Below are 26,965 nucleotides of genomic sequence, written 5' to 3' on the forward strand. Positions count from 1 at the left end.
ACGTGGTGTCGCAACACACCAAACTCCTGCTGACACAGACGCGCCTGTGGGGAACAGCTGTTTCTAACTTACATCATGTTTCGCTTTAGGTCAAGGGTGTCGGCTCCGATCTAATACTGCAACTAAAAGAAAAACTCAACGGACACGAGAGTGATCCTCGGATTGGATGTTGCCAAAGCTTTTGACAATGTAAGGCACGTGTCTGTATATGTGAACCTTAGTTTCTTTCATGTGGGCAAGAAAGTGTACGACTATGTCAGATTTCCTCGGAGATAGCAAAGAGACTAACGAACGGGGGCTAGACTCGTATCTGGCACAGTCGAGGTGCGTGTTGAGACGGCAATCACGGCCCATCATCACTGACTACACGGTACACAGATGGAAAGGTCGAGGTTGTCGGCCTGCGATCTAATACTGCAACTATAAGAAAAAAACACAAGGGAGACAAAAGTGATCCTGGGATCGCATGTTGCCAAAGCTTTTGACAATGTAAGACAGGTGTCTTACTGGAGAGACTGGGATTTCAGCCCAAGAACAACGATGTCCGCGGGATACAGATCAGCACGTCTGGGACAAACTTAATGATTTTCCACTACCCAGAACACAAATACAGCCTTGCACAAAAGTATAAGGAAGGATAAAGTAGAGGCCTTAATGGACAAACCCAAGGCAGGGACGACAACGCTTACGCGGACTCCGTGGAATAAAGACAGGACTGCGCACGTGGCGGTAGCACTCAACGAAGATTGATCTCTAATTTGCTGTACGCTCAGCGGGGTCACAACCATAGAGGCCGAAGATATGTCCATAGCCCTTGAAGCTAGACAACCTAGGGTAGAGGTGGTCAGCAATTCCAAAACTGCGATTAAAAAGTGGGAATCAGGACGAGTTACGGCATCCGCCGCAATAATAGAAAGCGCGAGGGGACCCAAGGAACGACTGCTGCTCGTGTGGGCGTCCGCTCACCAGGGTCGCCTGAGGTCTCGCACTCCAGTCAGCCCCTGGGGCACTTCAACCATCTGAGCACGTGGACGAAATGAGGGACTGAGAATCTATCAGGAAATAATTATATTGACACGACAGCTTGGTCACATTCGTATTCGACACTGGTGTTGTTCAGCAACAGGCAGAGAGCTTCGTGGCACGGGCAGCCGGTTGGACTAGGCCACGTGCACGAGGTATCACATGAGAGGACAGAACGGGACTGTTCGAGGCAAGTTTTAGAGCGCGACTGCCAGAGATTCCTAAAGGGCAGCAGAGCCTTTTAGTTGCGGGCACGGCTTCGCACTTAATAAATATCGTTTTCTTAACCTGTGTTCCTCGACATCGTTACAATAATAAAGCATTGCAGACTAAGCAGAGTGCTATTCGTGCGACAGACTGCACGCTGAATAAAGCCACGTAGTTCTGCAGGCCGTGTAGTTGTCTTGAAAATGCGGATGCCATCGCTGACCCCACGGCTAACTGACCGAGGCGGTTGTTAAGGCTGCCTTTCAGAATGCACCATCACTTACTCCCCGATGGACATAGAGGTAAAGAAAAGCATTTCAGGAATTAAAGAAATGTCTTAGTATGAGAGTACGTAGAGATCCACCCATCTAAGTAGTTAATGCGTCTGGCCAGCCTTCTGGAATGGCGGCATAGAGATCTTGGCACAGCACTGTATCGTCGTCTCCTCCTTCTTGCCTGCCGTGAAAAATCACAAAGGCCACACCTGAACTATAACAGCAGTTACCTTCGTCGTAACTGTTTACGTTTATAGTCCAGTTCAGTTCTGTTGGTAGCAGGTGCACGAACTAGACGACTCTTCTAGGCGTAACCTTCGCTAAACATGACCAAAACCTGCTTAAACTTCATTTGCGCTCCTGGTATGGGGTCATTTAGGTATGATGAAATGTTCTGAGCGACACACTGTGCTGCATAGGCGAACAGTCCCTTGCCTCGACCTCTTCTACCGACCCAGTGTTACCGCGCATTTTAAACAATATGTATTAGTGCCCCGCCAGTGCATCTGATTGAAATAAAATTACGATCATCGCCCTCGGATGACATTTCTACGCACCCCTCTTCTGTAACCTCCACCAAAGATTTTTTTGAATTATTTCTGTCAGGCAATCTGCAGATGCCGTTCTTGCGATCGCCCACACAAGCTGTTATTGATGTAGTGATGTATGGCCCGTGGTCAGGAGACTTCTTATTAGAAAAAAATAAAATTCTTTCTACTAATTCCTGGATAGCAGCGCATGCGCAATGAAGTTCCTGGCGGTTTTGAGGTGTCGCCGTATTGCAATGCAGATTTTTTGTTCAATAAATTTGCTAGCCATCAATGAAAGTCAGCTGTATGTGGTTGACGGTAAAGTCGGGAGAAAGCACGGGTCTGTTTCCGTTTTAAACATGAAGTTGCATTCGTATGTTATGTACATTTTCTCAGCATTCCACTGGCATCGAACTACTGGTGGAATTGCAGCATGATGCATGGCACAAGTAATCGCTGCAATGTGCATCCGTGCGCTTCCTCTTCTTTTAGGGGAAGGGGGAATAGCGCTTGTCGCAGAGACCCCAACACAAAATTTTACAACTGAACTGGTGCGGCAAGGATCATGCGCCACCATGTTCTGAAAAAGCCACATTCAGAGAACCTGTAAGGCCACTCTAATGCATGTTACACTGTTGTAGACCTTGATATTGTCCTCCAGAAGGCTGATGAAAAGCACCGACAGCAACTGAAGAATGCATCCAAGGGCCACCATACAAAAGGCCAAAAAAGATGCCCGATGGTTAAGAGACCACACAGTGCAGCCTTGGTGCATTTTAATGAAATATCACCGGATTGTAAACTTTTGCAGGCCATTTCCTACACACAGAATAAGCACTAACTCGTGCAGTCCTTCACTGGATAGGAACAGGACAGGAATGTGGCAAATGTAACTGTCAAGACATTGTGGCGGTGAACCAAGCTTTCAGTAAAGGCTGGATGACATGCCAGCAAGGAATCGTGGAGCAGCGCGAAAAAGAGACACCTAACACTGCCAGCAAGTGCCGATGCCGCAGTAGCAGCAGACGCTGTAGGCCAAGCCACAGCACTTGTGAGCAGTATTAGGTACAACGGTGGTTTGCCGGAGAGGGAACATTCTGTCCACGCATTATCGCCAACGCGTAGTCTCCCAGGACTGAACGCGAATGGTGCGGTGCCCTCAGGAAATGTTCTATACTCTACCGCTGTGCAGTAGCACATTCTAAAATTATTAGGCAGTTTGGGATAGCAAACATTTTTAATTATGCGTGGAAACGGTATTGTCACAAAGGGCAGCCGCGAATGTTCCTCCCCTGTATTCTTGGTCCATTATGGTAGTGGTGTAACATAGCGTGCTTCACCTACGTTCTTACACAGGGAATAAATATAGGCAGTTATGCGACTGCAAAACAGAGGTACCTACCTAAGCCATGCCGTCTCCCACCGTTCCCGCTTGCCCCAGTAAGCTATTGCTTCCACCCTCCCAAAGTCGACGCAGTCGTCCCCTCTCCAACAAAAAACGGGAATAAAAGATAGGAAGAGGCCATGCATTAGGAGTAGAGCAAACTGGGTAACAGCTGACTTGTGTCTTGGCGAAGACCCTGAGTGTTCATTCTCGTGTATAGACAAGTCTTGGCGTATACTTGGCTTCTCACTCAAGACCGCTCATGCCACTGCCGGTTTTATTTACTCGCTGGCCTCGTCGACGCGGAAGTTTCAAAGTGGCCCCTGAACTGTGTCACTGCGCTCCACTCTTAGTTTGCCCTTTTGGGACTATCATTTTTTTAACTTCGCGAGTACATCAAACCTGGAGCGACTTCATTCCAAGGCCAGCTAAACCGACCGAGACAGCGCTGCTTCTGCCAGTTTAGCGACGAATGGCACGGCTCAAGGCGACTACGTTATTAACTTCAATTGCCAGTCTTGTCGGGCTGGGGTGACAAATGAAGCTGCCTACAGCAATGCTTCAGATTGCATAAGCAGTTATCAAGTGTCTGCGTTCTGCTCCCGCTGCTCACAAGTGGCGTTCAGCATCGAAACGTAGCCATAAATGTCTTGCTGGCTAAGAAATCCCCGGGGTCGCAGGCTGCCGACAAGTTACCGTCAGACACGACATAGCTCCTTAGGGCCTTTGCTGGCGGACAGTACTTTCTGGAAATCGACCTCAATGGGGAACAACAACAAAACAATTACACCGTGAGCTGCAGCAGTGCCTTACGCTAAACGTTCACAAGTGCCTTTACGATGTGAGTCGTCTGCCCGACAGCATTCCTTCAGTGTGCACAATACTTTAAAAAAAATATAGGACAATGTTCTGAAGGACCTGAAAGTTCGGCTTTGGTATATCGATGACATCGTGATTGACAGATTCAAGGCCAGAGCATTTGTACAACCTTGACGCGGTATTCAGAAGACTCCAACATGGGATTCGCACAGAGCAGTCCGAATGCGAATGTTTTCACAAGAAGCTTCAGCATTTGGCCATGTAATTAACCGGTACGCCATTCACCCAACGGTTGAAAAACTGGCCGCGATAGCCAATCCACAGGCACCTGCTTCAGTCATGTCTTGACTACGACGGAAAGCTTGCTTCAAACTTGTCCACTGTTCATTCTCCTTTTAACACGCTCCTACGGAAGCATCTTGCGCGAGTGTGTTGCAGCTTGCGACAATGCCTCTCAGCACATTAAGCAACTGCTTTCTTCAGCCCCAATTCTGGCGACCAAAGCCTGTCGCTGCAACTGTCTTGCAATGCGTCTGCCTGTGGAGTTATTTCACGCACATTGTCATGCATTGGTTCACCCATATTGTCATGCTGAGAAACGGTACGGCCAGTAGCAAAAGAAACCTTAGCTCTCGCTTTCGGAACTCTAAAAGTCCCATTGTCTTAACGCAAGACATTTTGTTTTGCTCAAGGATCACAAGCCTTTGTCTACAATCTTATATCCGAAAACTGGGATCGTGGCGATTTCCGCTGCAACATTCCACTGTTAGGCAGTTGGATCGTCATCCTTTTCGTTTTCATTAAACTTCTTATAACCAGCGCGTAATGCTAACGCGAACTGCTAGTTCCAGCTTCTATTAAGTAAGCCGGCTGTCGACGAGGAGGAGGAATAGTTTTTTTGATGGTCTATGTTTCGGTACGATGCCAATAAAAACTATGATATTGCTCAAGGGACCTTACGTGATAGACATTGGTGTTCAGTGACTTAGGGTATTCTGCCATGCTGGCGACACAGCGTCCCTGATGAGATAAATCTTTTGTTCGCAGGGGACTAGAACTGCCCATACCCCGAGGATACACTTTCCTAAAATTTCCTAAATACAATTTCCTAAAATATTTCAGGACAAAGTTTATCAAGCGCATCCAGGGGCAGTTTGCACCAAGAAACTAGCAAGGAGCTACATGTGGTGGCCTAACATCGACACTAACATTCAGCACTTCACCTCTAGTACAACTAGTGCATCTAACCGCTAATTAGCACTGAAGTACCTTTGCATACTTGGGTACGGCCTATGCATCCTTGTTAACAATTACATGTCAATTTCGATTGCCCTGTAAATGGTGTAACGTACTTTGCGGTGGTCGATGTACGTTCGAAGTGACCAGAAGCATTTCCATTAGGAAAAACCGCAACCGAAACAACCATTTCATGCCTGCACAAGCTGTTTTGCACATTAAAATTTCCACACATCTTAGTGTCTGGCAACAGCACGCAATTCACCTCTAATGATTTCTAGGGGTACCTGCCGCGAGTCGGAACCAAGAACGTCCGAATGGATCCGTACCATCCAAGAAGCAATTGTCTGGCAGAATGGTTTGTCCAGATGATCAAGGCCCCGCTTCTCAAGTCCTGCCGATCCACATCACCCACACACTTTTAAGGCTTCCTTGTGTTGTACGGCAGCACTTCGCAAGCAACTACTGCAGAGGCACCCTCTGTTTTTGCTCTGGTGGAGATGCCTCAGAACTACGCTGGACCTGGTCATGCCCTCTGCTGTGGAGCAGATCGCGCAAAAGGAGTTCCAGGAAGCCATTAGACATTGGAGTTGAGTGGCTATGTTCAGTGAAGGAGACTTCGTGTAAATGCGCAGGGCAGGTTTTACCGTGGATCAAGGTTGTTCAGCGTCATTGGCCTTTCCCACGTAGGTCCATGCAATGACCCCTTGGTGTGTGCAAATAGTTTCGGCAGGGTAACGATAAGGTCCATAAACCAGACTGACGACCGACTTGCACAATGAAGGCAACGCCACGATTGATAAAAGAGGTAACGCAGCTAAACCTCAGCGACTCCACGAGGAGAGGGTCCGCTAACTGCCTTCAAGCGTGGAATAGGCTAGCCTTGAAGGATAATCCCTCATCCTCATTAATTATTTTCGAACGTTCAGTTTGCCTGTTCATGAGCAGTTGATTTATATGACGATCGCTGTCTTTACTTCCTTCTATCCAGTCCACTTCGTGTATTCTCGTTTATGTTCGTTCAGTTACGTCATGTCAGGCGATTTCTTGTGTTAATTTTATTGATTGCATATGTGACACTTCGTTATCCCTTCGCCTATTTACTCACCTGCTTGCATATATTACTCAATTTTGATTAATTCCATTCGTTACTTCCTATCGCCAACTCCCTGTATGCGTCTGCACTATTTTCTTGTATTTGATAATTGATTATATTTCCTTGTATTGCATACCTGCACTTTGCTAATTGCTTCTGTTATTTTGCATTACATTTATGTATATTTTAACAAGAGGTCCCAATGCAATGTTCAGACTGAGGCGTCTTTTGTCGTATACCTTTCTCCATATGTAATCCCCTCCTCACGTGACGTTCAATAAACCGGGATTCGCCGGCGCATACACAAGGTTCTAGAGATATTTCCTGGATCAGAACTTCAGATCAAGCTGCCGGCTATGTGATCGATCATGGTTCGACAACGACCGCTCGGAAATCAACGGCATACGGTCTGAAAAGTGACGGCACAAGGTGGTGATAGTGCAAGTGCGCTGCTTTGCCTGGCAAGAACATTGGCGAGTTTCGAGTATGCGGCAAGTGCAATTAGATGCTGATAAAGATAACGCGACTGAGTTTGGCACAAGAAATTACGTGTACTGCTCGTGACTCCACATATGCCACAGTTTAATTCCTTGCAGCAGATCTTAGTTGCGCCACGCCTTCAGTTCATGTGTATATCACGGTTCAAGCACGACAGTCGACTATTTGGCATCAAAGGGCTAGTGGTCCAAGCCACCATTGACGTCAAAATGACATTGTTTACTGAGTAAATTTAAGCACGGAAGCTGCAATTAACATCATCCCATTAGCAATTAGCACTCGCAGTGTTAAGGACCTGTCGACTTTCTTCACATGGTAGTTGTACGAGACCTGCCTGAGGCATGTTGTAGTAGGGAACTCAATTATGACCACATGGGGCTTTTTAACGTGCACCTAAATCCCAGTACACAAGCATTTTCGCATTTCACTTCAAGAGAAATGTACTCCACCCAACACAACCCGAGTATACATAATCAATGAGTTTACGAAATTATATAACGTTTTCTTATGAACTTCAATCATACAAAGCTGATACAGGGATAATGGGAACTTTATATTGTTCTCATCGTGTTCCTATTTTCGCTCACGAAATTCTTTTCAACAAATATATCCAATGATTCACGTGAATGATCGCCATATAGTGGTAAAGCATAGCTCACGACACTATGCAGGTTCTCGTGCTTTATGCGTATAGTGTTCTATAGTGTACTATAGTAGTCTCAGCCCACGGACAGGAAACCTATTGTACTTTTGTTCCAAATTTAAGTTTCATGTAGCACACATGAGGATTCCAACAAATAATCTCATTTCGATATAGTCGCTATTCAGGGGAAATACGAATCGAATAAGGCATTATTCAATTTGTTATTAGAAATCTCACAATACTTGGACACCCCTTGTAAACTGATGCAATACTACGAAAAGAAAAGAAGCATGACCGCACAGCGCATACCTGGCCGAATACTTGAGGTTGTCTGGAGACAGCTGGCTGTTCTGCATCCTGAGGAGCTTTTCAGGGATAATGACCCGCGGGTTCGGCCAAGTAGGGCGACATAAAACCGCTTCGTAGAACGCCTGCAAAGATTTGTGTATGAATGATCTCGCTTAGCTACTTGCAGCTCACAACACAGATTCCCCTCCGAGAGGGAGCACGCAGTTTATATTCCACCTTGAATTGAAGCAGAGGTATTGCATCGCTAAACCATTACAGGTATATACAGGCATTACAGGCATTACACCGGTATATTCGATGCTTCGGTAATTTGATCTCGGCCAAAGGTCCTAGGCAGTGTCCATGAATTATTATGGGCCCCAAACTTTTGCTCTTTATATCCTGAAACTTGCCTTGGCCGGACTAGACAGCGTATACTTGCATGACTCCTTGTAGTTAAGCCAATAACGACCCCTTTAGAGGCAGCATCTGTCTTGGTGGAGCCTAGGGGCAGGTGAGTGCTTTCAACTCAGGTCACCTGTCATTATAAACACGTATTTTTCTAGGGTCTGCCCTAGCAAACTTTTGGAACGGTAACCATAGGTCACAATGACTGTTTGCCGTACTTACCAGTTATAATATGTGTCCCTTTTTATATATTGGGTTGGAAATTGCCAGCGCAGTGCTATTGACCATCAAACCAAACCTACCATTTTGTATGTTTTACCTCGAAACAAGAAAGTATTGTACGATGTGACCAGTTTTCTAAGATCAGCTTCGTTGCAACACACATTAAAGCCTTGTCCATTTTTCTTGTGAAAGAAATCGGGTGTGTGTTAGATTTGTACATTGTATAGAATCTTCATGGTCATTTCTATGTTACATGCCATTTTACAACACACAGAAACGGCGTGCACGTCTGATTCAAGGGCATGTTAGAATTGGGAAAATATTGCCAAATGAAACGGCACTATTTCTGCACCTTGTTCAATTTGACCTCATGGCTAATTTCACCAATTTTCTTGATGTCATGAGGGTCGCATTAATAGAAGCCTATTGTATCGCCTTTCATGCACAGATGCAGAGAAGGTACCGCACCAGCAGCATTTCAGAAACACAAGCTCTATATTGCTACATATCATATTTAAGAGCAGCTGAAATATCAAGTTGGACCATGCTTTACACCAGCACCGTGTAAGTAACTCTGAAGAGAAACAAAAGGTTACATGTTTTTTTGCAGCTACCCATGCCAACCTTATCCATAATAATGTATGTGATATAGTAAAGATGGTAATCTAGTTCAACCGCAGTTCACTGGCTGTGTTGCTTTAAAGAAGAAAACACAGGCTTGCTTCTGGTAAAATGCTTTTTGGTATTGCATTGTGTTGCTTGGTGGCGCTTGGTTTCGATCCTATTTACTGCTGCGAGACAATCTGAAGTATAGAAGAAAAACAACTTTACAACAATCGCGGTGTTAGATTCAATAATAAGCGTACAGAAGAATTTTTCACTACAACTGTTATCACCTGACAAGGTAACCAAAGCAAAAACGGAGGTTCTTAAGCTCTCCAAGTCAGTCTTGTTATGTGGACTGACTAGAAATGTGAATATGCCCCGCTGCTTGCTGGAAATCTTCACCACTCCTATGGTCTTGGCCAGCAGGAATCATCGTTTTGAATCCACCTGGTTTTAAGTACTGAACATAACTGGAGACCATCATTGCTCAAATAGCCTTTGCTGATGTCGCTGATAAGACATTAATGTACTCACCTTAGTGCAGCAGCGTCCAACTCTTGAGGCCTGTTTGTGACAGCCATCACGAGAATCCACTCTTCACTCCTTGTGTGGAGCTGCACAAGAGAGCATTACACTCAGCCAAACTCAAGTGGATTGAGTGTCTTCATGAGCAAGCTACAATGACTGCGTGGATACAATCGGTATGCTCCAATTTTTGCCAGTACTGTAGGCAGTTTACGTTGACAGCTAAGACCACTGTGAGCCGCAGCAATGTAACACGCCTGGAACTGTCTGGAGGGCGTCTCTGTAACACGACATCCCCTCGTGATAAAAAGGAGAAGCTGAGAAATGCACATATTGTAATTGCTTTAACGCTGAGCGCGCAAACCTACTAAACAATGTTACACACATAAACCGCGTGAAAAGTGTCAATGTTTCCCTGTGAGCTGACAATCTTGTCATTATGTTTCTAAACCTTCTAGTGCGACACCATCTTGGTTACACAGGAATATAGCCTGTGTCGTTTGAGACTTTGAGGCTGTTTTTGCGGAGCTCTTTGCTTAGCTGTCTACTTAGCCATTTACTGTCAGTATTGGAACACAGTTCATAAGACATGTTACAGTGTACAAGAAACGAGTAAAGAGGGGCAGAGTCAAAACACTGACAAGAAACGGCACAGTACTGGAACACCTTGCTTTCTAAATCGTCACATAAATGCCGATAGGAGTGTTTGTATAACCATTGACGGTCGCTGGCCAAAACCAGCAGCCCTAACAGCTTATTGGCCAAGGCGACGAGAAGCGCTGAGAAATAGTTTACTGCGTGTTAACCAATGGGGCTGCGTCTTCTGTTACCTGACTGTAGTAAGCTGGTGTTTGCAGCCCCATACCTGTGGGGCTTTAATTCCAGTGCCACCACTATGTTGAAGTAGCACAGTTTCCAATCTACTCGACGCAACACATGGGCTAGCTCATTAAAATTACGGCCTTATTACTGCCCGAGCACAGCACAAGGCGCAAACTTTCAAGAGCAACACTGAAGACGTCGTGGACCTTTGTAAACGAGTCAACGCCGCCATACCCGAAGCTAAGCGAATTCACCATATACTGAAAGGCATCGATGACGGCATATTTCAGATGCTCCTAGCCAAGAATCCACGCACCGTCTCCAAATTGGCGAGCTTATGCCAAAGCTATGAGGACTTAAGGAAAGCAACGCGCTTCGACTCGGCCCGCTCCGGGAAGCGACGACTCGTTGGCGAGGCTTCACAGCATGTACGACCCATCCTCATTCTTTCAGCGGGTCATGGATTTTGTGCGTGACGAAGCTGCCCGCCAACTTTCTTTAGTCACCTTCAATCAGGAGCCCACCTCCCGTCTTCCAAACACGCTCCGCAACCTCATTCCCGAAGAGGTCGCTCAAGTTGTCCCTTCCGCTCACCATCAGCCGCCTGCACCCGCGAATCTCGACTCTGCGCTGGCAGTACAGCCTGTCGCCGCGCCTCTCACCTATGCGCACCTAGTCCTACTTGTGGTCGCGCCTCTTACGAACGGGCAGGCAGTGCACAGGCCTACGCCGGCGTCTTTCTCAACCCAGTCGCAACCGGTGCCACCGGAAGCCCATGCTGCATCTTGGACCGCACCGAGACCCAATCCTTGGTGGACGCTTGGCAATCGTTTCATCTGTTATTCTTGCTGCACTCATGGACACATCGGCCGATATTGCCGCCGTCGCCCTCAAGCGCTCGGCGACGCCTCTCGGCCCTTCCAGTTCGACAGCCAGCCTTTCGCCAATACGCCGCACCTTCCCCCCAATCATTTGCTCGTTCTGACCTCCCAGAATTTCCTTCGCGTCGCTCGCCATCCGCTCGCCGACGCTCGCTATGCCCAATGCGTCAGCAACTTGCACCACCTGACCAGGAAAACTGAACGTCGCCGTTAAAGAGGCCCATTCGAACTGTGTAAGTCCTCGGGCGTGTCCTGCTAACGTGGTCGAAATTTGTGTAGGTGTTCCTGCAATGGCTCCTATGGATACCGGCGCAGCCGTTTCTGTGATAGCCGCCAAACTGCGCCGGTCACTGCGCAAGGAGACCATGCCGCTTTCTGGACAGTCGCTTCGTACGTGAAGTGCGCAGCGCGTCGCTCCGTACGCAGCCTGTACATGCGCTTGTTCACGGCATTGCTTATATCGGCAATTTTATTGTTTTTCCCGCCTGCTCGCATGAGGCCACGCTCGGATGGGACTTCTTTCGTCATAAAGTCGTGATCGACTGTGCACGCGCCGAAGTTGAATTTTGCCCTCTGTGTGACGCACCATTGCCCGAAGATCGCCCTTCTAAACTTACCACGCGCGAGGACACAGATATTCCGCCTGGCTCTATCGCCCTCGTACCGCTCTCTTGCGATGCCCTCACTGATGCAACGGTCCTCTTCACACCTTCCCACGTCTTCACGAGTCCTAAATCTCTCGCACTAGCCTTCGCAACGCTTTACATCGGCCTGCAGCTGCAGCAACATATACTTCTACAAACCCGTCTGTGCAACTTTTACGTTCCTAGTTGGTGAATGCCTTGGCTTCTTGGAATTCCTCGACTCTTCGTCTTTGATTGACGTCCCTGGAGACTTGATATCGACTCCGGCCAACCATCTTCGATTTCAGTGCTTGAGGAGACGCCCAGGGATACGCTCTCGAATGCCATCGCCGATACTCTCCCACCTGCCGAACGCGCCGACCTTCTTGATCCCGCATACTAAAAAGATCTTGCGCCAAATCAACACACATAAGAAAGACGACGACACCACGCGCGCGCACTAGGCATCATAGAATAAATGCATTATCAGAGTAGTATGCAAGATCACCAACTAGCCCAGCAGTTAACTCTTTTAAAGTATACTTCTTAATCTCCTGCGCCACTTTAGAATTTCATTCGGCGTTTCGCAACCTCAACTGGGCCGCACGTCGCAAGTGCAGCACTACATTGTCACCGGTTCACATCAGCCATTACGTCAAGGACCGTACCGCGTCCCTGCCGCAGAACGTCGTGTCATTACCACTCAAGTCGTCCCTGCTTGTCGTCCCTGTCATGTCGTCCCTGCAAACTTCTTAATCTCATCCGCCCACCAAATTTTCTGCCGCCCCGTGCGACGCCTCCCTTCCCTTGGAATCCAGTCCGTAACCCTTAATGACCAACGCTTATCTTCCCTCCTCATTAAATGTCCTGCCCATGCCCATTTCTTTTTCTTGATTTCAACTAAGATGTCCTTAACTCGCGTTTGTTCCCTCACCCAATCTGCTCTTTTCTTATCCCTTAACGTTACACCTATCATTCTTCTTTCCATAGCTCGTTGCGCCGTCCTCAATTTGAGTAGAACCCTTTTCGTAAGCCTCCAGGTTACTGCCCCGTAGGTGAGTACTGGTAAGACACAGCTATTATACACTTCTCTTGAGGGATAATGGCAACCTGCTGTTCATGATCTGAGAATGCCTCCCAAACGCACCCCATCTGCTTCTTATTATAAGATATATACAAGTATATTTACAAGGAAATACGCCGCACTTGGTCAAAAGGCAACAGCCCGCGCTAATGTCTAATCGCCGTCGTCTTCACACTGCTCACCTCTTCGTGATCCCAGTTACTGGGCGCTATAACGTAAAACTATTACAAACTTTTCTCTTCCAATTATGCAATCAGCCCACTGCGACGGGTCAAAAACTTTTGTGGACCACCCCCACTTCACCTCTCTATCCCGCGACGTCAGGGAAACCGCGATAGCTCCCCTTCTATGACGCGTACACATTGATGCTGCATTTTCGCCATTAGCCCTCCGCTCTTGGTCAAACGTTTTCGGGCTGCATCCTTTTCACCTGCCTCTCACGCGACGTCACAAAACCGCAGAAACTTACCGCGTCAAAGTGACGTGTACGCATTAATGATGCATTCATATGCCGAACAAACTGCCGCCGGCTGCTCCGTTCCGAAAGGAATAAAAGCCGGCTGCCGCCGATCGCTGCAGCACTGGCTTTTTGCGTGGCCGTGTAACGTTTTCGACAACTTTCGGCACGTTTACGACCCCGTTCTGGCAACCCTTCTTTGCTGATCATCCGTTTTAGCGTTATTCTTAAGCTTCCGTTATCCTAAGTGAAAGAACGCGGACCAATCGCAGACGCTGGCACCAACCTCTTCATCCGGTTATTGATATTCAATGCGGTTAACACAAGCCGCTCACAAGCCACTCAGTGGAGGCAATGTTATTCGTTTTTCAAGCAAACAAAAGTGACCTCCTATGAACTAGGAGAGCATTTGATTGGTATTTTTCAGGCAATCCCTGCAGGTGACCGCCTAATGCTTGCGTCGGAAGTTACGCATTATCCAGGTTTACCTGTATATGCATATTTACTCGATAAAAAGAAAGCAAACCGAGGGGCTAATTTTCAGTCTGAGCGTTAGATGTAAACAAACAATGACACCATGTGGGCGCACACGCCCACGTTCACATAGACAAATATGCGCAAGTGTGTTTGCGGGTGAATGTGTGCATGCCATTGTATGCATGCGGGCGGCGCGAGATCCGAAGAATGCGTGCGTCCGGGCAAGCTTTTGAGCAGCATACAGAAGGCTGTGTTCATCACTTACCAATAAAGATTACGGTAGGTTGCAGTTCACGTCCAACTGCAAATAGGGCTCGCACCAGCTTCTGACCATGGCGAACCTTCATAGATAAAGAAAAGATGTTCATCAACAACGAACAGCACAATCCCTGGCTATTTCAAAGAGCATGCTGCCAAGGAGAATAATCTAAAATAAAGCTTTAAGATTGGGGCCTAGCTACATTTCCCAGTTCAATGACAGGTAATGTGGAGAAGGGCTTTTTTAGGCAGCTGTTGTTCGGTGGGTGCTGCCATTTAGAGGAAAATGAAAATTTTAGTGATGAAGAAGAAGAAGAGATATTAAGAGACGGTGGGGGGAATGGTCACTTGGGCTGATAAACGTTCGCTGGCATGGTCGATAAATGGGACGATCAAAAGGGTGTATGAACAAAAGGCACAGCAGAGGCTTTCCTATGAAAAAGCCCCTTTCATTAAATTGGAGCTGACTGCGCAGCTTTGTGCTATGCTCCTTGAAACTCCTGTGGCACTTATACCTAGTCCAAATATTGCGACCGATTGAAGTGCATCTACAAGTTTCGCCATGAAGAGGTACGCACGCATTTAGAAGTGAACGAAGCTGCACCGATGTTGAGGCACGTGCAGTGAGACTCGTGGGCCACTGCCTTGGCCAGAATTGGCTTGCCATTGCCTGTTGGCCCAGTGAGCAACAGGCCCTTGGCTGGTACCCTCAGATCTGGGAACAGCTCTTGCAGATGAAAAAAAGCAACTTCAAACATGTAGCACGACCAGGTGAAACAAGATTAATGTTCAGTAATTTATACCCAACGGTTTCAGAACAGAAAGCTAAGCATGTTGGCAAGAATCTATAGTGAAATTTATTTGGGTACAAGAATGAATTTCAGTAAGTGCATTAGTATGAGCATAGAACAGCTTTGGATTATCATACATATAGAATAATAGGCACATTGAAACAGATATCGCTCGATAATATGAACATGCAAGTTCATGAATACTAGTAGGTTGGAGATGCCTTCCCATGAGGAGGAACACTTTTTGCTACTGCCTCCTTTTGCACTAATGACAATTGATCTGTTGATAGTGTTAGTGCTGTCCCATTCATGCCTCTTGCGTTCTACTTAACAATTTCATTACACCCTTTCACATTGATTGCAGCGACTGAATTTCCAGATCTCTACATGTTGGAGGCATTTCTTATGGAGCTCGAACATGTGGAACTGGCATTTTCGGTTTGTTTCAAAGAGTTTCTATTTCGCTTCTTCTGTAAAATCCAGGTGCTGCCGTTGTTACTATGCGTGTATCAAATTTGGCTGTGATGGCGTCGGCTTCTGGCACAACCATGCAGCGACAGAAGCGTCCCACACGGAACTACGCAACACGCCCACTTTAATTTAGTGATGACTCGAATAACGAGTCTAGATAACAGCAAACCAGATTCAAGCTTCAATGGTCACAGTTCCTTATGTTAGCCCGGTACATCCGCAGCTATTCACTCGGCGATTTTCGTTTATGGCATTGAGTAGTCTTTATTGAGCGCGCTTATTTGGGAATCCTTGTGCGACACCTGAGAGTTGGAAGGATTTTCTGCAAGGTGCGTACCTCGATTCGTCAGGATGCGCTGCCACCAGCAGCAAATTGAGTTCACGCGAAGAGTGCCGCCCCAGGCATAACTTGGCCCCGCACTACTGTCCAACGCAGAACAATTTACAATGGCGCGGGATTTGTTTCTGCTCTTCACTACAGAGGCGACAAAACCGCTTCAATAAATATAAACAAATATGGTGCGAGGCATATTCTGGAGCTGCACAGCGACGCTGAGAGAGCTGCGTCCTGGAAATAGGCAACTTCAGATGAATTGGGGAGGTTTATTGAACTTCTCATGGGACTTGCATCACGAGATGCCGAAAAGGTGAAAGTGCAAAATGTGTTGAGAAAGAACGTATTGTGGGAAAATTGCGGAGTGCAGCTATTCGTCAAAAACTCAGAAACTGCTTCAACGAATGGCAGGAGCAATGAAGCTGTTGGTGGATTGCTTTTTTTTTTGTATCCGATAAATAGAGTGTACCAAGCATTCTTTCGGACATTATTCCTAGGTCATATATTTATCAAATGTATATTCTGAATTTCCTATGCTATGATTGCTTTCGCAGGTGTGCCTCCTGTATTAAATTTATCAGCTGGCCTCAAAAATGGCGATTTCTTAAATTGGTATATGTTAACCAATAATTTTTTTCCTTTGAACATATCGGAAAGAAAGCTTCGTTTTGTACAATTTGACAGGCTGCATAATGTGCTGGAATGTTGTTTGTAGTGGCAAATAATTTTTCTCCGTGACCTTTAAAAAAATACAAAAAATACAATCCTACCAATCCATATTGCACTATGATGTGATAAGCACAATAATAAAATACTGAATTTCATACCGAGAGCCTTTTGATATCATGCAGGACTTACGAAAATTCCCTAATTGTAGTCGTTATATTCAATAACTAAAAGCGGCGGACAGCACTCTCACATGAGATCAGCCTATTCAATTCTGCCACCCCTATGTGGGGCTTATGCAGGTTATCTTCCGCATTTTTTGCGTGGGTGATATAGTAGATACTTATACCGGTACGTTCGACCAAACAGGTGAAGAAGAATTCTGTAAAACCTCCGTCGTCCACATCCCTAGTAACATAACCACTGACAACTCACCTATGGCTGATCTGCAGGTAGTATGACCATATCGTCGAGTGCCTGCTTGGCCACTTTCTCGGAAGTAATGTCGCTGAACAGCACCTCGGAGCCGCCATCGGCGATCTCGTCCAGGATGATGTGCGCCAAACGAGACTCGGCACCCTTCAATGTTGACACTTGCCTCCCTCGCCACGGAAGGAGCCTCCGCCGGGCAGGCACGTACCAAGCGGGGGGGAGAGGGAGCGAGGGTGCCCGGCACCCTTCCCGAAACTATGAAGCATACCCCTCCTAACTGTTCAAGTACTCCTCACAAACATTAAAGCACCGCCAAATCATTCGTGAGACTCGACAGCTATTGGGCGCTCAACATTATGCTGCCGTTATCCCTCCTTTTGGATTGTGGTAGTTATCGGCATCTCCAACGGGCGTGAATGCAAGTTTTCACATCGATTAGGTGCCCGCGCGATTAACTCGAAATGCGTTCAGTTGTCACCATCTATTCCAACGGTCACGCCCAACACTGTTGCTCCGCTAGTTCAACCTGTTTAGACCCCTCCCCCACATAAGCGCAGAAAACTAACGCCGAAAGGTTAGATTGAAAACTAACGCCGAAAGGTTAGATTGAACGCCGAAAGGTTAGATTGAACGCCGAAAGGTTAGATTGAACGCCGAAAGGTTAGATTGAACGCCGAAAGGTTAGATTGAACGCCGAAAGGTTAGATTGAACGCCGAAAGGTTAGATTGAACGCCGAAAGGTTAGATTGAACGCCGAAAGGTTAGATTGAACGCCGAAAAGTTAGATTGAACGCCGAAAAGTTAGATTGAACGCCGAAAAGTTAGATTGAACGCCGAAAAGTTAGATTGAACGCCGAAAAGTTAGATTGAACGCCGAAAAGTTAGATTGAACGCCGAAAAGTTAGATTGAACGCCGAAAAGTTAGATTGAACGCCGAAAAGTTAGATTGAACGCCGAAAAGTTAGATTGAACGCCGAAAAGTTAGATTGAACGCCGAAAAGTTAGATTGAACGCCGAAAAGTTAGATTGAACACCGAAAAGTTAGATTGAACACCGAAAAGTTAGATTGAACACCGAAAAGTTAGATTGAACACCGAAAAGTTAGATTGAACACCGAAAAGTTAGATTGAACACCGAAAAGTTAGATTGAACACCGAAAAGTTAGATTGAACATAGAAAAGTTAGATTGAACATAGAAAAGTTAGATTGAACACATTGTTAGGCCCTTGACACGTGCCTGCCTATGGGTCGTGGAATGCGGGACGGTGGCAGGTGACCCTGGGAAATGAAGCAAGCATTTCATGCGAAGGTTAGATTTCCCTTTGCTTCGAAGGATGTGGCTGAACGGGCTACACATCACATATCGAAGATATTAACCGTAACTACATTCGGCTCTCATTAAAATGGACCCCTACACTCCAGCAAAAAGTGTGTTTTATCCCGAGCACGTAATACACAAAGCGCCTCAATTTCGTACTTTTGGTCGCGATGTGTAACAACGGTAAAAAGATAGTGACGCCCGTCCAAAGTAAAAAAAAAAACAACTGAAGTAACAGATTCGCCCAAAAGGCGAGGCATGAAATTGCATTAATAAATTCGCAGACAGCCATGCGCATTAAGTGTAGTAGTTTTCTCGACCGTACGAAGTTGTAAAGATTAGCCTATCAGCTATATAACCAAGCACGCTCTCACGTGTGCACATGTAAAGAACACATCACGCTCGATAACCGCGGAAGGTCATGGTCGAAACGTTGGAGCGAGGAAACGCGGAAGAAACAGTGAGTGAATTCACCTTCGTGCTGCCTTTCCCTTCAACGCAAACTAAACGCCGAATGCGCAGCGCATACGAAGCTGCCGACACTAGGTACACTTTCTCCACATCACAGCTCGCTTTGAAGATACGGCGGCCGAGCGCTGGCGCACTTTATCCACATCGCAGGTCGTTTTCAAGATACGGCGTCCGTACCGTTAACAGCAGCCACCAGAGCAGAACCACCTCGCGCCTCAACCCCGTGCCTATCGCACGACAGACTGCGTACTTCTCTCCTGCTTCACTACCCCTCGCTCGCACAATATTCAGCCGTATCGACACGGCAAAGTCCGCTTTATACCGCCGATTCGGAAGAACAGATCCGCTAATTTCTTCGGTTGTAGCCGATAGTTAGTTGTAGGTCGGATCGTTAAAAGCGATCTTCGTGGCATTAATAAGATAGGTAGAGCAGACAAATGTGGAAATATGGTGCGTTCTATCCGAAATTCTTGTGTACGTGGGTCCGTTGTAACGAGCGTAGGCTGTCTAACGAAAATGGGCCTTGTTTGCGTGCACAAGTGCATGTGAATTCACCATACTGAGAATGCCCGTCTCACATTACAGTACTACTACAGCTCTGCAATATAGTGGACTCGCTTGCAGTGTCCAAGTATGGCCCACTGTTAAAGGGAGCGCCTAAGTACCTACAAAGAAATTTTATAATGTAATGACGGTACTATTAATAAAGAGAATGTTTGTTCTTTATAAGCAATAGGAGGCTTGTATATTGAATCAGATATGTGCCCCCATAAATCTCTGTAGGCAGGACTTTAATCCTGCCTACAGCCACTTTATACGAGATAGCATTATACACATATATACAGTTAAAACTGCGACAGACCGCGGAAGACAAATATTTTATGCACCCTTGATGTTGAGCAACCTATTTAAGTAGCGTTTTTCCGAAATAATTTTTCACATTGACTTATTCGAGGAGGAAATATAAGAGATTAAATGTCCTCTTTCCTTGCCATCTTTAGGCACGAGTCACTGTCATCCCTCTAGCTGTAGGAGCGCACCCAAGTAGTGTTACGTCCCTGCATTCTCCCATACAGGATCCGAGGAACAAACCAAGTCGTCAAGCCCCGCTTACTTCATTTTTCTCTTCCTTGGTCTGCTGCATTGCGCCTTCCACATTGATGGAAGACTAGGCGTGATCAGTGGATAGTTCCACTAATCGTACATGCTGTTTGGACAGAAATCGGCACGTTGCAGTCTACAGAGACCTAAAGAACGTACAGCGAAATGTCTTGTGAAAATTTAATGCAAAATAAAGTGTCTGCAAAGCTGTTTATATATTCTGACGTGTAGCAATTAATAAATACAGCTGCTAAACCAAACCCAATGACAATTTCGAAATCTTCTTGAATAAACGGCAACTTGTACAATTCTCAAACTTCTAGTACAAATAATCTTTCTCCGAGTAGCATCAACCCTTAGAACAGACTCCATCAGAAGGCACTCATCGTCAAACGGCGCCTTCGGTAGGAGTGGTGGCAACGTCCTTTATCTGTCAAATGGCTGGTCCGTGGACTAACTTACCAAATCATGATCAGCACTTACCTAATCATGATTCAAGTGTAGTCAAAGTACACTCAGCGCATAGTACAGCCCAAAGCTGCAACCACTCGGGGTGACAGAGAGGGAGCATGTGTGCTCTCCACATGGCTGAACATTGGCACGTCGCCACTAAATTAAAAAGTCTAGCACGAGAGACCGGAATAGTCAAACAGTACACTTGACACTGCAGCAATAGGCAGATAACACGTTGGGCTCTTAACACGCTAGTGATGCGGAGAAATTTGGTAGTTATCCACAAAAGCAGTATTAGAGCAATCATGAATATATAGCACATTTCGAATTTGCATTCATATGGTGACCATTCAAAACTGCAGCTATCTACCGAACTACATGCGAGTGCGAAAAGCTGAAACAGCCTGGCAATCTCGCTGCAAACATGCTAAATGAACCGCCATTTATCTTCATATTACCTCGCCTACGACTGGTCACATGTACTAATTTCTATCCATTCCCAATGTACCACAAACACTGGCAACTGCTTATCAAGGCCCCATTTACCATTCTCAATGAAGATGTGTTTTGCTGCTATAAAGCGACCAATTACTTTCAGGTGCCCGGCAGTGCAGATTGCATAACAAAGGCAGTAAACCACCAAGTTGTGTCTTGGGAAAGTGCGCTGGCGACATGCGCCGCCTGTCCTCCTCACCTGGGTGGCCATCCCGACGCCGTTCATGGCCCTTTTCAGCCACGAGGGGCCGTCACTGATCGGCTCTGCGGCTTTCGGGGTGACCACCTTCTGCCACTGACGCCGCTTCGGTTTGGCCGGGCGCCGGGCCAAGCCCGCATGCGAGGGCACCTCATCGCTGAGCTGCTCTATCCGCACCATATCTTCTGCGCAGCATGTAAATAAAACACAGATGTAGCAGCAAGACAGAGTGCAAGAAAGATAGCATCACTCTAATAAGCTCACTAAAATGTGAATGCGAAACGCCAGCCAAGCAAATTGTCAGCTTTTACATTTATGCGTGCGTATCGACATTGCTAACATAGGTCCCGAAAAAATAAATCGGACACGGATAATCCGGACGTGATCGGTAATTCGTTCAAACTGACATTTGGACGAGGTGGTAAACCATTAAAAACAGAACAGCGCGCATTGTCAAAGGGACAAGGAGGGAGACACGACACAGTAATTCACACAGCTTCGCGGAACTACAAATGACCTCATAGAGGTAATTTGTAAAGACTACGGGTTTTCGGGACAGCCGCCAGCTTTACATTTGATTATCCAGACTCCGTGGCTGGAGCATACGCTGAGTTACTGCCATTAACTCCTCTGGAAACATCGACAAGGCACTAAGTATCGCCTCTGATATCCGAGACATCAATTAAGGCTTCATATTGCACGTTAGACAGCAATTCCTGATGCCTTGCCTTGGTCGCAGCACTACGTTTTAAAGTTTTAACTTTAAATGCCTATATTTGAGGCTTTGCGTGAATTTACAGAACATCAACATCGCGATCATGAGATCCTATAACACCCGCCCATGGGCTGCTCTCGCCATTCTGTTTGAGCTTCCCTTTGGAACAGCGTTCCGCTATACTGCGCTTGTTTAGTTGTTTTAGATTGCGCACTGCTGGCTCCAGGAAGTCCTTCTCGTGAATTTATTGAAAGGCCTTGTTAAATGGTAACAACGGTGACCCGCAGCCAAAATGACTCCACAGCCTGAATCTCCCGCCTATCACAACGTGCTCATTTGCGGATACCATGGATGACCTGAAAGGCTGCAGTGTGGCACTGTTGCATTTGAAGACTTTGCAGACGTCGACAGCGCGGTGTCGTCGTGTGGCGAACTGAACGATGAGAAACTAATTGATGATGATAACTCTCTTTCTAATTTCTTCGAATTTCCAAGTCCAACTCGTCCTAATGTAGTTTGCTTGATTTTCACAAAAATACTTAAATCTATAGTAAAGGTACCAAAACAAAAATATATATTAAGATTACATCTTAAACAGATTAAACATCGACAGAATAAACATCTGTCATACTGGATAAATGGGCACACCAGGAAGCTCTGCAATTGTAGGTGCCTCGAGGCAGTCGCAGGATGACTAGTCAAGCTAGGGCCAACAGAAGAGCCGCAGGACCAACCTAGAAATTCGAGCCTGTCCTTGGCGATCTCAAGGTTGGCCATCATTTTCTCCTTCAGGGTATTGGCCCACTCCCATGTAGGACCTGCATTTGCCAACATATATATGTCAGAAGCGAACTTTGTAACACTGACGTCCTCCACATGATCTATGTGAAAAAAAAAAGTTTGTTTCGCTTGTCTGGCGAAGCATTCATAGTGATTGCAAAGCAGCAGCCAAATACACAAAATACGGGTCATAGATATGTCAGCTGTATATATACCGTATATAGTGGAATCTAGGCCGATAGTGTTTCCAAATAATCATATATAGAACTCTAGGTTTGGATTAGACTCGAGGATTTTAAAAATCAGCAGCCGCTACTAAAAAGCAGCTGCTACTAGCCCGGCCGTAGCCAGCTAAATAACATGAGCGATGTCGTCGTTTTCACCTTTGTCGTATCGGAGCTGGTTCTATGGTATCGTCGAGCGGCGTGTCATGCCGGTTTCAAAGGAAAAGTTGGAAGGCCACGCAACAGGTGCCAAGGAATGTAAACGTCGCCAGAAGCCTATAAGCAAGAAAGCCAAGGTTGCTGCACAACCAAGACGAAGTCGCAAAGACCAAGCACACTGGCGAAAGCAAAGACCTAGATGGTTCAGCTCTGAACGCGAGACCTCGACAGAGTCGCCATCCTCTTCCAATACTGGAGCCCTGGAGCCGCAGCAGCAGCCAAAGAAACCGAAGATACAAGATAAGAAGATGCCTCCAGTGCCACACAACACCCAACAGGTGAGCTGGGTTCGAGTCGTATCCCTCCCTACTCCTATAATAGAACATCCCCGAGTATCAGAAAATCATAGCCGAGAATAGACAGCTCACAGGAACTACCAACACTTGCAATCAACAACATACTGCTCTCAGTGCTACGCTTAGGAAGCAGAAGGGACCAGATAATCCTACACCACCAGAAGGCATAGGACCCCCATCAGGCACGGCAAGCATATTGCTAAGCATAATGCAACAGACGCACCAAATGGAACAATTAATACAACAGGAAAGATCCAAGCTTAACGACACTTATTTGACCGCACAACGTGAAGCTCGTAAGCGCACAGATGCGGGCCCCTCGTCCAACTCCAGAAATCCAGCCTACCGCTGCACTGGGAGGCTCTGGGCACTGCAGGAGGCCGAATTTTTCAGAACTTGAGATATGGCAGTGGAATTATAGTGCATTCCACAAAGTGAGCAGCAGCCCTCCAATACTTTTTATCAAGTACCCTAAGCCCACCGGAAATAATCTGCTTACAACAGGCGGACCACCGCCCGGTAACAGTATTGGGCTATTGGGACCTATTATACGCTATTCAATGCAATATACCCTCGCGTCGCTACGCTGATATCCAGAACTATAACTGCCACTGCCCGATATTCCTATCGCCGCACCGAAACTTATCACCAAACAATAGCGGTTACGCTCCAGAAAAGGGACAAAACCAATGCAGACGTTCTGAACGTGTACAGTCCCCCAAAAGATAAGACACGGGGAATTTACTACCCTCCTAACCTCGTAAAATTATTACGGGCACCAAAGACAAAGTAGTGGTTGTCGGAGATTACAACGCTCCCCACACCCCGTGGCCTAAAGGAGAGAACATCCTCAACTTGGAGGAAAAGCTAAGACTACAACTATTTACCCTACTGACAACACCAACATATTTAGGCAACAGTATAAGTAGAGACAAAATTCCAGATCTCACCTTCACTTACATTAAACGAGCAACTTGGACCAATCTAGAAGAGAACTCGTCAAGCTATCATCGTATCCCGAGTGTATCCACATCATCTCCCACGCTCCCTAGAGCCATAGGTGACACCATCCTAACGGACTGGGTTCCCTTCCGCTCTCACCCACTGCCTGACCACATTCCGAACAATATCCAGGAATGGGCTCCACACATGAAAGAGGCCCACGAGTAACATTCAAAAAGCTCGCGCACTCGTTGCAAACACCAGCAATAGACCACCACCAACTCCATCTGTGGAAGAGCCGCAACAGCTTGCTCAGACTGGAAAAAACAACGCCTCAAACGCACCTTTTAACACAGGTTAGCGGCCCCCTCAGTGGAAGCCAATGCCTACGCAGCGCAGCTAGTTACCGAAGGATGGGTTAAAATTATATATTTCTTTACAGGACAGTTTAGGCACTGCACAACGGTCAAGCGTTCTGCGTAACATGCTGGAACGCGACAAATGCAAAATAACTGAGTAGAACGCTGCAAAGAATGGCGGACGAGTTCCCGGCTACAAAGAGTTGATTCAAGCCTTAGTCGCGCGCTATAGTCTAGACCAACCTCACCCGCTTGTAACACTTAGTATAGTGGGGCACCCAACACAGAACTGGATGCTGCAACCACAATAGCAAAAGTTCTTGTGGCTGCACAAGCAGCAAAAAGAAACACGGCATTGGGGGCAGATAAAATTACAAAGGCTATGCTTAGGAACCTCAGTGATGATATCTTGGATTACATTACCGACTACCTTAACCAACGCTGATGAGAACAAGGTCACGTACCCCTGGAGTGGAAGAAAGCAAATACAACAAGCATACCTAAACGAGAAAAAACCCCAGCAACCAAGGCCTTGCGTCCCATCTCGCTCACCCCTTGCACTGGCAAACTGTATGAGTGTCATACAGAACCGCCTTACAAATTACATCGAATTCGATCACCTTTTCCCACCTACGATGCTACGCTTCAAGTCAGGATTGTCCACACAGGACGCCTTTCTTCTTCTGAAAGAAGTCTTATGCTGCATACCTACGGGGAGCGAGCACCTAATTCTTGACCTCGACATCAAGGGGGCTTTCGATAACGTCTTACATGAGGCTATACTCAAATAAATCAATGTCATAGGATGGGGCGAGTGAATTTGCATATGTCAAGTTCTTCCTCTCTAGCCGAACAGCAGCAATAGGCATGGGACAGACTCGGTCAGATCCTATAGACATGCCTAACAAAGGAACCCCTCAAGGAGGAATAACATCGCTCACTCCTATTTAACATAGCTATGCGCAGACTCGCTCTTGCCCTATAGGAAGTCGCGCGATTGGGCTACACCTTATAGGCGGACGATATAACCCTTTGGGCTACATAGGACTCTAGCGCCGAAACTTAAGGAGGCGGCCGACATAGTCTAGTTTCGCTAGGAACAACGCACTTAGCTGCGCCCCGGATAAATCAAACGTTATCAGTGTTCACAATCCTCGATATAGAACGAATGGACAAATAAATCTCAGCGTGGACGGCCGCTCCATTGCTGGTCACCCAAGCCCAAATTCTGGGTTTCTGAGTAAAAGCAATGACAAGGCTACACACAATGAAAACTTTACGCAGCACAACTAAACAAATCTCGAAGATGATAGGCCGCAGGAAGTATCACTATAAAGGAATTAAAAAGACACCCTACGACTAGTCTAAGCCTTCTTCCTCAGTCTAATATCGTACGGGCTTCCGTACCACCACCTGAGCAAGTCCGAACAATACGAAGTAAAAGCTATAATTCGTAGCTCTTATAAATCTGCCTTAGGGGCGACTATGCCAACTGACTAAGAGGCTTTAGGCCTTCGGCCTACATAACACTTTTGCGGAGCTTTAATGTGCGGTACTGGTCTCGCAGAGAGACCACCACCTCAGCACTACCGCTGCAGGGAGAAATATGTTAGCCCGCATAGGAGTCCCACCCCCTATGAATACATAAGATGCTATATGGATATGACAAAAGAGTACCGCAATCCCATATGCACCATACCGTTTGCAAGTATCTGCATAACGATACCCACAAATTTCGTTGTTTGGCCAGGGTCAAATAGCTACGCACCACTTGGCACTCAAACCACGTCTAATATATGTAGATGCTGCTTCACACGCAAACTGACATTATACAGCAGTAGTTGTAGGCAAGAAACACTAGACCCTTGACATCGCATTCTTAACCACATCTTGCATAACATTTGCGGAGACTGCAGCCCTAGTCCCAGATATCCAAAATGAGGAGAGGCCACCCTTTCAACCATCGTACCCAACTCTCAAGAGGCGTGTCGCTTATTTATGACAGGCCGTTTACCTTCTACTACCCTTAGGTTGCTAGGCCGTAAGCTACAGCTCTACCACACAGCAATATGGTGCCCAGGACCCGCAGGCAACGATCACGCTGATGCTCTAGCTCGTGACCTTCGTAACCAAGTGGAGCAATCCAGCTCACGCGCCTTGCTTGTGCCGAAACACCCACGCGAAATGTCGGAACACCAGCGTTTGACACACGAAAAATACGCTCACAAATATAAATCAAATGCAAAACCTTAAAGGTGAAGAGGCCACAAGCTTCAGAAAAATCCAGAACGATGTTTACCGCACATCCGAAAATTCACGCGCTCTACCCTACACAAT

At 46.5% G+C, this 26,965-nt stretch overlaps 1 protein-coding gene across 1 annotated transcript in view; it reads right to left on the bottom strand.

Annotated features, from left to right (window-relative positions):
- Positions 1–1,606: 1,606 nt before the first annotated feature.
- Positions 1,607–26,965, bottom strand: part of LOC129382852 (spastin-like) — a 35,690-nt gene continuing 10,331 nt past the window's right edge. Inside the window, exons 3-8 of the mRNA XM_055067068.1 lie at positions 22,543–22,626; positions 21,094–21,278; positions 14,941–15,087; positions 9,770–9,849; positions 4,033–4,100; positions 1,607–1,686 (exon numbers count right to left, since the gene is read on the bottom strand). Of these exons, the coding sequence (XP_054923043.1) occupies positions 1,607–1,686; positions 4,033–4,100; positions 9,770–9,849; positions 14,941–15,087; positions 21,094–21,278; positions 22,543–22,626 (644 nt within the window). The remainder of the gene's footprint in view (positions 1,687–4,032; positions 4,101–9,769; positions 9,850–14,940; positions 15,088–21,093; positions 21,279–22,542; positions 22,627–26,965) is intronic.

This window comes from Dermacentor andersoni, chromosome 3, assembly GCF_023375885.2.
Source record: "Dermacentor andersoni chromosome 3, qqDerAnde1_hic_scaffold, whole genome shotgun sequence".
Taxonomy (NCBI): Eukaryota; Metazoa; Arthropoda; class Arachnida; order Ixodida; family Ixodidae; genus Dermacentor; species Dermacentor andersoni.